Source organism: Tachysurus vachellii, chromosome 15 (assembly GCF_030014155.1).
Source record: "Tachysurus vachellii isolate PV-2020 chromosome 15, HZAU_Pvac_v1, whole genome shotgun sequence".
Lineage (NCBI taxonomy): Eukaryota > Metazoa > Chordata > Actinopteri > Siluriformes > Bagridae > Tachysurus > Tachysurus vachellii.
Window position 1 is genome coordinate 21,569,009 of NC_083474.1, and position 13,722 is coordinate 21,582,730.

The 13,722-nt window shown below is 40.3% G+C and overlaps 2 protein-coding genes across 8 annotated transcripts in view; both read right to left on the bottom strand.

Annotated features, from left to right (window-relative positions):
• The window catches only part of znf414 (zinc finger protein 414), a 110,114-nt gene that overhangs the window by 85,661 nt on the left and 10,731 nt on the right, over window positions 1-13,722 (bottom strand). The gene's annotated exons all lie outside the window — the stretch shown is intronic.
• On the bottom strand, window positions 7,469-10,794 carry LOC132857712 (E3 ubiquitin/ISG15 ligase TRIM25-like). Of its 2 annotated transcripts, none has more exons than XM_060887692.1 (6): window positions 10,146-10,794; window positions 9,798-9,893; window positions 9,442-9,675; window positions 9,063-9,253; window positions 8,758-8,846; window positions 7,469-8,540 (listed from the first exon to the last, which is right to left on the bottom strand). In XM_060887692.1, the coding sequence occupies exons 1-6, from the start codon at window positions 10,725-10,727 to the stop codon at window positions 8,014-8,016; spliced, it is 1,719 nt and encodes a 572-aa protein (XP_060743675.1). In that variant the 5' UTR covers window positions 10,728-10,794; the 3' UTR covers window positions 7,469-8,013. The 2 variants fall into 2 exon arrangements, with proteins under 2 accessions (XP_060743675.1, XP_060743674.1); XM_060887691.1 differs by having other exon boundaries at window positions 8,758-8,817; window positions 9,094-9,253; window positions 10,146-10,793.

The window sequence follows — 13,722 nt, forward strand, 5'->3', positions numbered from 1 at the left end:
TTTGCACAGGATTGGGGTGAGCTCCAACACACACACACAACATTCCTGGTTGAGAAAAATCCTGGGTATTGTTGTTTGTTTTTTGTGTGCGAGTACGGTTGGTTTGTGTCAAAACTATAAGTGGAGTCTAACGTTTGAGAATTCTAAGCATTGTTTAATAATAAATGTTCTAATTTATTACACCATGTTCAGTATATGTCAGTATGTTAGGTTAAGCATTAAAGGACAGTAGGTGAAACTAGAATGTACATTTCCTGAAGAAAATGTGAATGGTGCTTGCACGTGGCAAGTTCCCCTCATCGGGCTGAGTGTTTTGATATATGACATGTCCATGTTGTGCTAACTTTTTGATTTCTCTTATTTTGGGGCGGGGCTACATGTGACATCACGTGACGTCATAAAAATACACGTGAGCAAGTTCCCCTCATTGTTCTGAGTGTTTTGATATGTCACATGTCCATGTTGTAAAAAGTTTTTTTATTTTGCATATTTTGGAGGCGGAGCTGCGGCACAACCGGAAGGCCAGTCGGTGCATCAATTTAAAACTTTGTTCAGAGTATCACCCTAAAGGAGCTGGCCGAGTTTGGTGTAGATTGTTTGAAAGCTTGTCGAGTTATAAACCTCCAAAGTTTATAATGGGAGTCTATGGGAAAAAAGGCCATTTTGAGACTTGGTACCAGAAGTACCGGTACTCGGATCGCTTATAAAAGTCATAGCACACCTCTCCTCAATGAGCCGGTCGATTTGACACCTCATTCATGGGTCTAGAACAAAAGCTGTGGGATAAGTTACGCGCCGAAGTTTTATCCGGAAGAGTATTCAGGATAGTAAGAATGATGCTTTGCAAGCACCATTAATGAGTAATGAGCTACAATTGTCATCACATAATGCATGGGAGTTTGAGACAAATAAAATTTAAACAAAATCAAACAAATTTAAATAGAACATCAAAGATAACAAGTAAACACAACATGCAATTTGTAAATGAAGGTTTTTATTATTAAGGGAAAACAAAATCCAAACCCACATGGCCCTGTGTGAAAAAGTGTTTGCCCCCCTGTTAAAACATAACATAACTGTGTTTTATCACACCTGAGTTTAATTCCTCTAGCTACACCCAGGCCTGATTACTGCCACACCTGTTTACAATCAAGAAATCACTTAAATAACCTGACTGACAAAGTGAAGTAGACCAAAAGATCCTCAAAAGCTACACATCATGTGAGATCCAAAGAAATTCAGGAACAAATGAGAAAGAAAGTAACTGAGATTTATCAGTCTGGAAAAGGTTATAAAGCCATTTCTAAAGCTTTGGGACTCCAGTGAACCACAGTGAAAATAAAAAACCACGGTGGAAATATGGAACAGTGGTGAACCTTCCCAGATGTGGCCGGCCGACAAAATTTAGCCCAAGAGAGCGCAGCGACGACTCATCCAAGATGTCACAAAAGACCCCATAACAACCTCCAAAGAACTGCAGGCCTGAATTGCTTCAGTTAAGTTCGGTGTTCATGACTTCACCATAAGAAAGAGACTGGGCAAAAATGGCCTGCATGGCAGAGCTCCAAGACGAAAACCGCTGCTGAGCAAAAAGAACATAACGGCTCGTCTTAGATTTGCCAGAAAACATCTTGATGATCCCCAAGACTTACTCTGTGGACTGATGAGACAAAGGTTGAACTTTTGGAAGGTGTGTGTCCCATTACATCTGGTGTAAAAGTAACACTGTATTTCAGAAAAAGAACATCATACCAACAGTAAAATATGGTGGTGGTAGTGAGATGGTCTGGGGTTGTTTTGCTGCTTCAGAACCTGGAAGACTTGCTTTAATAAATGGAACCATGAATTCTGCTGTCTACCAAAAAATCCTGAAGGACAATGTGCAGCCATCTGTTTGTGACCTCAAGCTGAAGCAAAACTGGGTTCTGTATGAGGAAGAAACCTTGAAAGGAACCAGACTCAGAAGGGAACCCATCCTCATTTAGGTGACACTGTACAGTAAATAATGTAAATGTAAATAATGTCATTTTTAACAATGGTTTATAATAGTGCAACTGAGAGCTCCTGATGAAATAATGGGTCAGTGCAAACACTGAGTTCACCATGGACCCAACACTAATTCCTTCCTTTCAAAGTCTTCAAATGATCTCTGATCATGTCCAGACCATACAGCTGACTGACACAACAATGGTTCAAAGAAGGCTCCATCCACAACAATTCATCAGTCCCTGGCAGAGTGACCACCGGGTGACAAGACTCCAACCAGTGGTAAAACATCAGAATTGATGAAGTAGCTCCGTAAGAAGAGACGATCAGACTAGGAACTTGGAACACTGGGAGATCGGGAGTGGCATATATACTGTAGCTCGGCAGAGAGAGAAAGAAAAAAAATGTTAGGTATAGTTGTAATCAGGTGATGGACAATATGTGCAAAGTGCAGAGAGAGACTAAAGCAAGACTAACTATGACAGCATAACTAAAAGTCTAGAGCAGTGCTTCTCAATTATTTTCTGTTACGCCTCCCCTAGGAAGAAGTAAACACCCCCCCAACCCCCCCACCCCACCCCCCAACCTCTCAGCCGTGGCTGTAAATAGTATAATTTGTCTATAAAATTGTTATACGTACACCTCTGCATAACATTGTACACTTATTAACATTAAAGAAAACAAAAAAAGAAAAAAGAAAGAAATATAGATCAACTTACAACAAAGAATAACTTTATTAACATTGTTTTTTAGTCTGTAACAGAAAAGACTTAAAGTGAATAAATCTGCCTGAAATTAAAAAAGAAATTGCATTCATTCATTCATTCATTCATTCATTCATTCATTCATTCATCTTCTACCGCTTATCTGAACTACCTCGGGTCACGGGGAGCCTGTGCCTATCTCAGGCGTCATCGGGCATCAAGGCAGGATACACCCTGGACGGAGTGCCAACCCATTGCAGGGCACACACACACACACACACACACACACACATTCACTCACGCACTCACACACTACGGACAATTTTCCAGAGATGCCAATCAACCTACCATGCATGTCTTTGGACCGGGGGAGAAAACCAGAGTACCCGGAGGAAACCCCCGAGGCACGGGGAGAACATGCAAACTCCACACACACAAGGCGGGAATCGAACCCCCAACCCTGGAGGTGTGAGGCGAACGTGCTAACCACTAACTGACCGTGCCCCCCCCCCCCCCCCATTTGATACTGAAAAGTAAAATTAAATATAATCAATAAATAATAATAAATTCAAATTGATCAGCAACATTAACTCAGGACGCAATATATAAAACACTTTGACCTACGAAACAAACATTTAAAAAACAAATTGAAAATGAGGAGTCAGGATTAATGGCTACAATGAGCACATTTTGTAGTGCACAGCTTTTTGAAGCGGGGTTTGAAGCATGATACTGCAACTCTCAGCTCCTGCTCAATGTTTAGCTGGGACCTGTACTTGGTCTTCAGTGCAGCAACAGCAGAGAAGCCAGTCTCACAAAGATAAGATGTTGTAAAAGAAAGAAGAATGCCCATGGCCCTCTGCCCTAAGTGTGGATACTGCCTCTCTACACTCAGCCAGAATTACCTCAGTGTCTGTGATATGAACCTCAGTCTCAATGTGGAGTCAGATGACATATCAATGAACTGGTCCTCCTCTGCAGAGCTGAAACCAGTTAGAGATGTTGCATTGAAAGGATCTCTCACCTGGTCATATTGGGAAGTGTTTTCAGGGAAGTACTTTTTAAAGAATCCCATCAGTAATGAAATATGCTCCTTAATATATGGAATCACTGAGGTGGCATCATAGTCAGTAGTGTCAACAAATTAATTCAGGTTCTAGAATGAATTTGTTGACACTACTGACTATGTTGTTGACTATGTATGCTGTTCTTTAAGATTGTTAGCAATGCCATTTATACGTCTGGCGACAGTGTCATTGGACAGAGGGATAGTTTTTATTTTGGCAGCACTTGCGTCATCCAGCATGACAGAGACCATGTCTAATGCTGCAGGCAGTATCAGCTCCTCTGCTATGGAGTGGGGTTTTTTGCACTGAGCAATTTGGTACGCCACCTTCTTACAGTGCTCGCTGGTTTACTGAAGTAGCATTCACAAAGCGGGATGATTGTTGGCAATGTTCGGCACATTTTCACTGAAAAAACTCAAGCAGCTTATCAGCGTGATTAGGGTGTAATGTCTTTAAGTGACGCCTTAATTTATTTGGCTTCATGCTGTCCTCCTCAGTTGGGGTATGTGAAGAAAAGAATTCCACTGTGCTGTAATGTATATGTGGCGATAATAAAGGCTTCTATGCCCCGTTCTATATTTCAAGGGAATGCAAATTTTCCCTTGAGAGAACAGGCCCCAAAACTGATTTAAACCAGTTACAGGCTACAGTAAACAGACTGAGAAAGGAGCTCTAGAATCTGTGTAACTCCTTGTCTGTTGTTTTTCACCAAGCCACTCAACAAATTTGGCAAAGTCAGAAAAACAAAATGCATTCTGGTCAGAATGTGCACCATCACAAATTTGAAAGTAGTGATGAGGTTGTGGTAAAGAATTACCAAAATGAGGGCCCATGGTCTGCTCACTGGGAGAGACTAGGCAGAGATTCACGTCACAAAACTAAAAACCTTCAACCTGGTAAGAGATCATTCCACATAGATCCATTAATATCATAAAAAGCTGATGGCGGTCATTAGGGCCATGTAAATAGGCAAGTTTATGTTGTATGTGTTTGTAATGTTTTTGTGTGCTGTGTTTAAAAAAAAAGCGGGGGGGGCATAAATTCATTATGTTTTCAAGTGTTTTTCAGATCAAAAAGAAATAAAGATGTTGGGATGGACTAAGATGGCAGCTCTCGTGACAGCATTAAAGATACAAGAGTGCCCATCGCTGTCCCAAAGTGCTTTTCTACAATGGATCCATGTTCCAGTCTTGGTGAACCTTACAGCATGATCTCCAGACCCAGATGAACAGTGTAACAGAGAGTGTAACAGGAATGTATAAGGTCTTCTTGACAACAGCGTTCCTAAGGTATCACAGTGCTGTTGCAACCAGTTCATCACCACCTCAGAGAACATCTTCAAGTAAATAATCCCAAGGATTTGAAAGGATTTGAAAAATTGTTTGAAAGGATTCTAAGCATGGACAATTTGGGAATATTACAGAAGAATGTAGTAAAGAAAGGACTTTAAGGTTTATCACACAGTTACCATCAGGAGAATGGCGAGGATTGGACATAGAACGCTGTGACAAACCTACATTGGTTTTATTTGCGAGTTTGATGCCTTGGAAACCATTATGTGGGGCACACACTAATTATGAGGCTTGTGAAATCAATCTAACGCATGTCCACAATAATTTTAAAAGAGTAATAGTTTCAAACAGGAAAACCTCTGCTAAAAAAAAACAGCATTGCTGGTCACCAGCATAAGGTATGTTTTGCATACTGGGACCAGCTTGGGATGGTGGTGTGCTGGTCCAGCATTAGGTGCTGGTTGCTGGTGTGCTGGCCGACCAGCCTGGGATGCTGGTGTGCTGGTCAACATATGTTGTCTTTTGGATGCTAGTATAATCCCAGCAAGACCACAACAAAACCCATTTGTTACATACAGTATCACATTTCTTAGTGCATATTCATAGTTAAATAAAGACCAAGACAATTTTCTAGAGAATTGTAATTCACTTTTTAATAAAGAAAAACATTCTGGATATTCCTATCATGCCATGTAAATGATAGGAATATCCAGAATGTTTTTCTTTATTAAAAAGTGAATTACAATTCTATATTGTGCTATACCAGCACAAACCAGTAAAAACCAGCCTGGACCAGCATGGAATTCATGCTGGTTTATGCTGGATTTTTCAGCAGGGACATGTGTCCCCACAACTCTTGATCACTTTCTATTTTTGTTAATGATAACCAAATGTTAACACTTTGTCCGAGTAATGATACTTTACTTTGTATTCGGTTTGTTTCATTTCAATTTGGTTCATAGCAAAATTACTTTCCATATGTAAATTTCACCCTACAGACAATGTAATTGATCCAGAGGACAACTAGTCTTTGAGGAAGATGTCCCAGAATTTGATCTTGAGTTACCAAAATATATAATAATGTTATTATATAATATGTTAATGTCATTATGCCATAATGCAAAGAAAGGATGACCATATTGTCAAAGCTCAACAAGGTCTTATAGGAAAAGATAATGTTTTGTCTAAACAAATGCATGATGGTGATTTAGTTATTGCATATTATGATCTGATTTGGGATGTAACTTTCAAAACTGCAGTTTGTGTATACATCTTTCTCATTCTTTGTCAATGCATTATGTTATGTTGTATGTGTACCATATTGAGACGGCAGATTGCAGATAATTCAATGATCAATGTGGGATGTTCCCGTTGGCTGTGATGGTTTCTGAGTGTCTCTGCTCCAAACCCAAGTAATATTTTACATAGAACTAAATTTTAAGAAGAAAACCTGTGATAAGTTTGCCTTATGGAATGGAGCTATAACCAGTGTGCATGAGGTAAGGTTTTGAGGACGGGTAAGATTCTCTGAGGGCCGAAGGGGAACAACCTAAGGCAGGGCTTCACCGACACTGGGCACCTGCCCAAAAATGGGAGGTGTGATCTGTATTAAGGAAGTGATGTCATGCTTCAAGGCCAAAAGCATCAAAGGGGGGACTGTAAGAAATTACAGAAATTGCACCCAAATTCCACTCCAAGGTACACATCTAAAAGAGCTCATTCCTAAAAAGGTTTAAGTATCATAAGGTAATACGTTTAGGACTCTAAACGTATAAACTTGATTCAATTATAAATATTGGAACGGCAGCAGGACATCAAGGATCACCACGAACAAAGTGTCTACGTGACTGCGATTACCATTTAAAGTGACCATTTGGTTGATAACAATTGTAACAATACCAAGACAAGGTGTACGTGTCCATGATTAACATTTAAAAACAACAACGTGTATCCCAGCCATTTGGGAGACACTCAGTTCTTACATTCAATACACATTCAAAGCAGAACCTCATTTAAACTACAAAAAGGGAAAACTGTATAAAATGCTTGAGCAGGATTTGCTCGGGGTTCTTAATGACTCCGACGAACCCAAAGTACTTCATGTATTTTGTCACTGCTATGCTGGAATAAACTTCTTGTTCTTCATTAAGATCTTCACCTCATCGTTTTTTTACTACCACATTTTTTATTTCTTACACAGTGGATATATGCCCATCATCTCGGCCCATGACCAGCCTGGTAAATAAATGCCTCCTATTTGTCCAGTGACTGATTTGTTAATGATCCAACCGTCGGTGTGTATTACTAAATGTAACACTTAAATTAAAATTGTCAGTTCTTAATTTGCCAGTTCCAGTTCAAGTGTTTGCCAAGGGAAAAAAACAATCAAGATTAAAAAAAAAACAAGATTAAAACAAGATTTGTTTTAGGACTTTATTTGGTTGTATATCATTCAAAACAAAAGATTTGTGTACAGTTTGTTCAGTTTGACCAACGCTGGAGAGAGAAGGCAGAAGCATCCACTATGTTCACACCATTCAATCACCTTTTTGGACAGTAACCAAGCGGCCTAATAGACGTAGATGAAGAGGCATGGGAGGAGCATCCCTCACATTATCGCTCAGTAATGGAATATGTACAGAAGGAACAGATCAATAAAGTATCCCTAAGCACAGGAGTTTCATCTGGGTGATCGGGTACCTCTCCCCTTACACCTGAAACTTCCTCGCCCACTGGCAGGGTGCTACTCTTTTTTTTTTTATGTTAGACATTTTTTATATCAAGAATAATAAATCCATCCTAAGACTGCATACAGTTAAATAGTCTGTTTGAAAGCATTTCTTATTTCTAGAAACATTCAGCATTCATTACTTTTCCAGTTTCTGCAAAATGACCAGTGTAGCTCAGGGAGAAATTAAATCTCACACCTCAGTTAGAATTTTACTGGAAACTTTTGCTAACATTTCATTTTCTATCACAAAACCTCACAGATGAGTTAAAATGGTATATACTGACTCCAGCATATAGAGGCTGAGTGAATGTGGTGTGGACTCTGTGGAGGAGCCTCATGGTGTCAGAGACGCTGTAGAAGGACAGAGTTCCTGCACTGTGATCCACATACACTCCTATTCTGGAGGATGATGGACCTTGGAGCTCAGTCTCAATGGTGTTGTGGTAGAAAGAGACAGAGGAAGAAGAATACTGCAGACTCCAGGACTGACTGTTGTATCCAAACACACACTCATTACCCCGTCCTTTCCTGCTGATCTCTTTATATGACACTGATATGAACACATAACCGCTCCTCTCCACCTCCCAGTAACAGCGTCCACACACACTCTCCTTACACAACACCTGAGTCCTGGAGTCAAATCTCTCTGGATGATCAGAGTATCGCTGTCGTGTCTCACTCCGTGTCACCACTCTGTTCTTCTCAGACAGAATGAGTTGACGATGTGCTGTGTTTGGATCCAGAGTCAGATAACAGAAATCTACAGTAATAAAATGTCCACATGTTAGATGTTAATCACAGGATTTATAATAAGTGTGTGTGAGACACCTGTCTGTGTTTCTATCCTCCTAATGCAGCTCTATATACTGTACATGGATCAACAATACAGACATTTTAACACTGTGTGTGTGTGTGTGTGTGTGTGTGTGTGTGTGTGTGTGTGTGTGTGTGTGTGTGTGTGTGTGTGTAAAACCTACACTGCAGAAAATCTTCTCTGTTCTTTGGTTCTGAAGGTAAAATCATCTGAACTGCTGCAGCTGTGGAGACACAGAGACAGAAAAATTTGCTTCCTCACGTTTATTTCAGACGTCAACAACGTCACCATCTCAATTTATTCATCAGCTACGATTTTCACAAAAAATGTTAGATTTGTTGCTTTGTTTATCTGCTAAATTGATCTTGATGTCATTTACAAGACTGATGCTAATACTGTGTGATTTTCTGCAGTCTTGTTCCTGCTTACTTCTTATTTCTGTTAGATGAATTTTATGGCTCTTTTTACTGTGATACAGAAACAATGTTTGTTTGTTCACCTTGTGGTCTGATTTTGTTGAATTCCTCCTCACAGATTTGTTTGACTTGTTTTTTCAGATCTGAGAGAGATTTCCTCACTCCATCAAATGAGAGATGTTGATTGACAGTGAAGCTGAGTGAGTCGTCACATCCAGGAGAAACACAGAGAGACGGGAAACTCTACAGAGAGGAAACACATCATAGAGAAGGAGAAAAGTGGACGAGAGGAACGAATGAATCTCAGACTGAATCAGAACAAAGACACACTTGTGATCTCAGACAGGAACATTTCTTGTTGCTGTAATGAGCTTTTAGGAGGAAACTTTGTGAGGAACAGCGCCCTCTGTAGATCAGACAGTGAGTGTTACCTGGAGGAAGTGGATGTCATCGTGTGTGTGTGAAAGCTGCTCCATCTCAGTGATTCTCCTCTTAAGATCAGCAATCTCCTGCTCCATTTGATTCAGGAGTCGTTCAGCTCGACTCACTTCAGCTTTCTCCTGAGCTCTGATCAGCTCCGTCACCTCCGAGCGCTTTTTCTCCATGGAGCTGATCAGCTCAGTAAAGATCCTCTCACTGTCATCTACTGCTGCCTGTGAACATGTCTGTAAGGACACACACACACACACACACACACACACACACACACACATCTGAGATCAACTCTTTCTATTACAGTGACTCTATAATGTGTGTGTTTATGTGAATCTCTCAGTTTCTTCCTCACCTTAATAATGTCCACAGTCTGTTTCAGCTCCTGCACCTTCTTCTGCTTCTCCTGGATCCTCTGCTGGGATTTTATCTGATCCTCCTTTAACTCATTCTTTAACAGAGTTTTAACATGGTCTTTGTAAACTTTAGGTATAAAATGCTCTAAGAATCTTGTTACACTGTTGGCTGTTTAAAGTGCACTGACTGGTCTGAGCTGTTTCACACTTCATACCAGAAGAACCTTTGACTTTTAAAAAAAATCCACTTCACACTGAATAACAGTAGTATAACTCAATAGAAAATAGATTTAAAATACAATTTGTAAAATCTGACTTGGAAAAGAATAATGTTGTCCAGTTCTCACCTGTTTTTTAGTTCTTTCTGTTTTAGCTGAAACTGTATCATGACCTTTGTGTTTTTTCATCGTACACAAGTAACAGATGAGGCTTTGGTCAGTACGACAGTAGATCTCCATCAGTTTGTCATGTTCAGAGCAGATCTTCTCTTGGAGCTCTGCACAGGCTTCAACTAACTTGTGCTTCTTAAAGGCAGGAGACTGATAGTGAGGTTTAAGATGTTCTTCACAAAAGGAGGCCAAACAAACCAGACAGGACTTGACAGCTTTGTGTTTTCTCCCGGTGCAGAAATCACACTCCACATCTCCAGATCCAGCGTAACAGTGAGCAGGAGAAGCAGCTTGGAGTTCAGTCTTCTTCAGTTTCTCCACCACTTCAGCCAGCATGTTGTTCCTGCGTAGAACAGGCCTTGGAGTGAAAGTCTCTCTACACTGAGGACAGCTGTAGACGCCCTTCACATCCTCCTGATCCCAGCAGTCATTAATACACACCTTACAGAAACTGTGACCACAATGGAGAGTCACTGGAACCCTCAGGAGATCCAGACACACTGGACAGCTGAACTGATCCTGATCACTGGTTTCTGCCATTTTCTTGAACTCACAGACAGACAGACAGACAGACAGACAGACAGACAGAGAGAGAGAGAGAGAGAGAGAGAGAGAGAGAGAGAGAGAGAGAGAGAGAGTTTTCTCTGAAATGAACTTCCTGGTTCAGTGTGTTATTGTGTAACAGAGAGAGGAGGTGTGGCTTTACAGAGAAAAGGAGTTCAGTCTTTAAAGGTGAAGTTACACAACAGAAGAGTATTTTATAATCATACTTCCTCCACCAAGCTTTAAAAAGATTATAAAAAAAGATTTATTTTTTAGAAAAAGTTTTTAAATCCTACTCATGCTAACTGTTAGCCAAGTTAGCACAAGTGACTCAAATCTATAAAATCTGCTTGTGTAATTTAGTGGTTAGTTCTGGATCTTTTTCCAAAAGAGAAAGAACAAAAATTAGGATAAATGAGGATACAGCATAGACAGTATTTTATCTCTCAAAGGTTCAATCTATTCCGGTGGATCTACACCAGTCTAGCAAGATCTGAAGCGTCTAGAAAACAGAATGACGGCAGACTTACAACATGTTCCAAAATCATTTTATATATAAGTCTGCTTTCAGCTTTCTCAATAAGAAAGGAAAAACGGGTTTCAGTTGTGCTAGCGAGAGGAACGCAGACTGTTCATGGGAAACCCATGTGACATCAGTTTGTGCTGAAATTGCTGCAGTGAAGGAGTTGGGACTTGTCACTGTGTTAGGAGTCTACAGGTTTATACATGCAGCTATTTTATTTTTATCCACAAGTGATATGGATGCTAATGGTGGTTTGAAACCAAGGGAACTGTAAGGACAAAACAGTTTGCACAGGATTGGGGTGAGCTCCAACACACACACAACATTACTGGTTGAGAAAAATCTTGGGTATTGTTGTTTGTTTTTTGTGTGCGAGTACGGTTGGTTTGTTTCAAAACTATAAGTGGAGTCTAACGTTTGAGAATTCTAAGCATTGTTTATTAATAAATGTTCTAATTTATTACACCATGTTCAGTATATGTCTGTATGTTAGGTTAAGCATTAAAGGACAGTAGGTGAAACTAGAATGTACATTTCCTGAAGAAAATGTGAATGGTGCTTGCACGTGGCAAGTTCCCCTCATCGGGCTGAGTGTTTTGATATATGACATGTCCATGTTGTGCTAACTTTTTGATTTCTCTTATTCTGGGGGCGGGGCTACACGTGACATCACGTGACGTCATCAAAATACACGTGAGCAAGTTCCCCTCATTGTTCTGAGTGTTTAGATATGTCACATGTCCATGTTGTAAAAAAGTTTTTTGATTTTGCATATTTGGGGGCGGGGCTGCGGGCACAACCGGAAGGCCAGTCGGTACACCAATTTAAAACTTTGTTCAGAGTATCACCCTAAAGGAGCTGGCCGAGTTTGGTGTAGATAGTTTGAAAGCTTGCCGAGTTATAAACCTCCAAAGTTTATAATGGGAGTCTATGGGAAAAAAGGCCATTTTGAGACATGGTACCGGAAGTACCGGTACTCGGATCGCTTATAAAAGTCATAGCACACCTCTCCTCAATGAGCCGGTCGATTTGACACCTCATTCATGGGTCTAGAACAAAAGCTGCGGGATAAGTTACGCACCGAAGTTTTGTCCGGAAGAGTATGCAGGATAGTAAGAATGATGCTTCGCAAGCACCATTAATGAGTAATGAGCTACAATTGTCATCACATAATGCATGTGAGTTTGAGAAAGGAGTGTGAAAAAGTATTGGCCCATTCCAAATTTATTATCTTTTTGCATGTTTGTCACACTTTAATGTTTCAGATCAAACGAATTTAAATAGGACATCAAAGATAACAAGTAAACACAACATGCAATTTGTAAATGAAGGTTTTTATTATTAAGGGAAAACAAAATCCAAACCCACATGGCCCTGTGTGAAAAAGTGTTTGCCCCCCCTTTTAAAACATAACATAACTGTGTTTTATCACACCTGAGTTTAATTCCTCTAGCCACACCCAGGCCTGATTACTGCCACACCTGTTTATAATCAAGAAATCACTTAAATAACCTGACTGACAAAGTGAAGTAGACCAAAAGATCCTCAAAAGCTACACATCATGCCGAGATCCAGAGAAATCCAGGAACAAATGAGAAAGAAAGTAACTGAGATCCATCAGTCTGGAAAAGGTCATAAAGCAATTTCTAAAGCTTTGGGACTCCAGTGAACCACAGTGAAAATAAAAACCCAGGGTGGAAATATGGAACAGTGGTGAACCTTCCCAGATGTGGCCGGCCGACAAAATTTAGCCCAAGAGAGCGCAGCGACGACTCATCCAAGATGTCACAAAAGACCCCATAACAACATCCAAAGAACTGCAGGCCTGAATTGCTTCAGTTAAGTTCGGTGTTCATGACTTCACCATAAGAAAGAGACTGGGCAAAAATGGCCTGCATGGCAGAGCTCCAAGACGAAAACCGCTGCTGAGCAAAAAGAACATAAAGGCTCGTCTTAGATTTGCCAGAAAACATCTTGATGATCCCCAAGAAGTACTTTGTGGACTGACGAGACAAAAGTTGACCTTTTTGGAAGGTGTGTGTCCCATTACATCTGGTGTAAAAGTAACACTGTATTTCAGAAAAAGAACATCATACCAACAGTAAAATATGGTGGTGGTAGTGAGATGGTCTGGGGTTGTTTTGCTGCTTCAGAACCTGGAAGACTTGCTTTATTAAATGGAACCATAAATTCTGCTGTCTACCAAAAAATCCTGAAGGACAATGTGCAGCCATCTGTTTGTGACCTCAAGCTGAAGCAAAACTGGGTTCTGTATATGAGGAAGAAACCTTGAAAGGAACCAGACTCAGAAGGGAACCCATCCTCATTTAGGTGACACTGTACAGTAAATAATGTAAATGTAAATGTCATTTTTAACAATGGTTTATAATAGTGCAACTGAGAGCTCCTGAGGAAACAATGGGTCAGTGCAAACACTGAGTTCACCATGGACCCAACACTAATTCCTTC

Bases quoted from the DNA above. Each gene is read 5' to 3' on its own strand.
- LOC132857712 (XM_060887692.1), bottom strand. From the start codon at position 10,727: ATGGCAGAAACCAGTGATCAGGATCAGTTCAGCTGTCCAGTGTGTCTG. The intron at 9,676-9,797 runs GTGAGGAAGAAA...GTGTCCTTACAG, and splicing joins AGACTGTGGACATTATTAAG to ACATGTTCACAGGCAGCAGT. The intron at 9,254-9,441 runs GTAACACTCACT...TCCTCTCTGTAG, and splicing joins ATGACATCCACTTCCTCCAG to AGTTTCCCGTCTCTCTGTGT.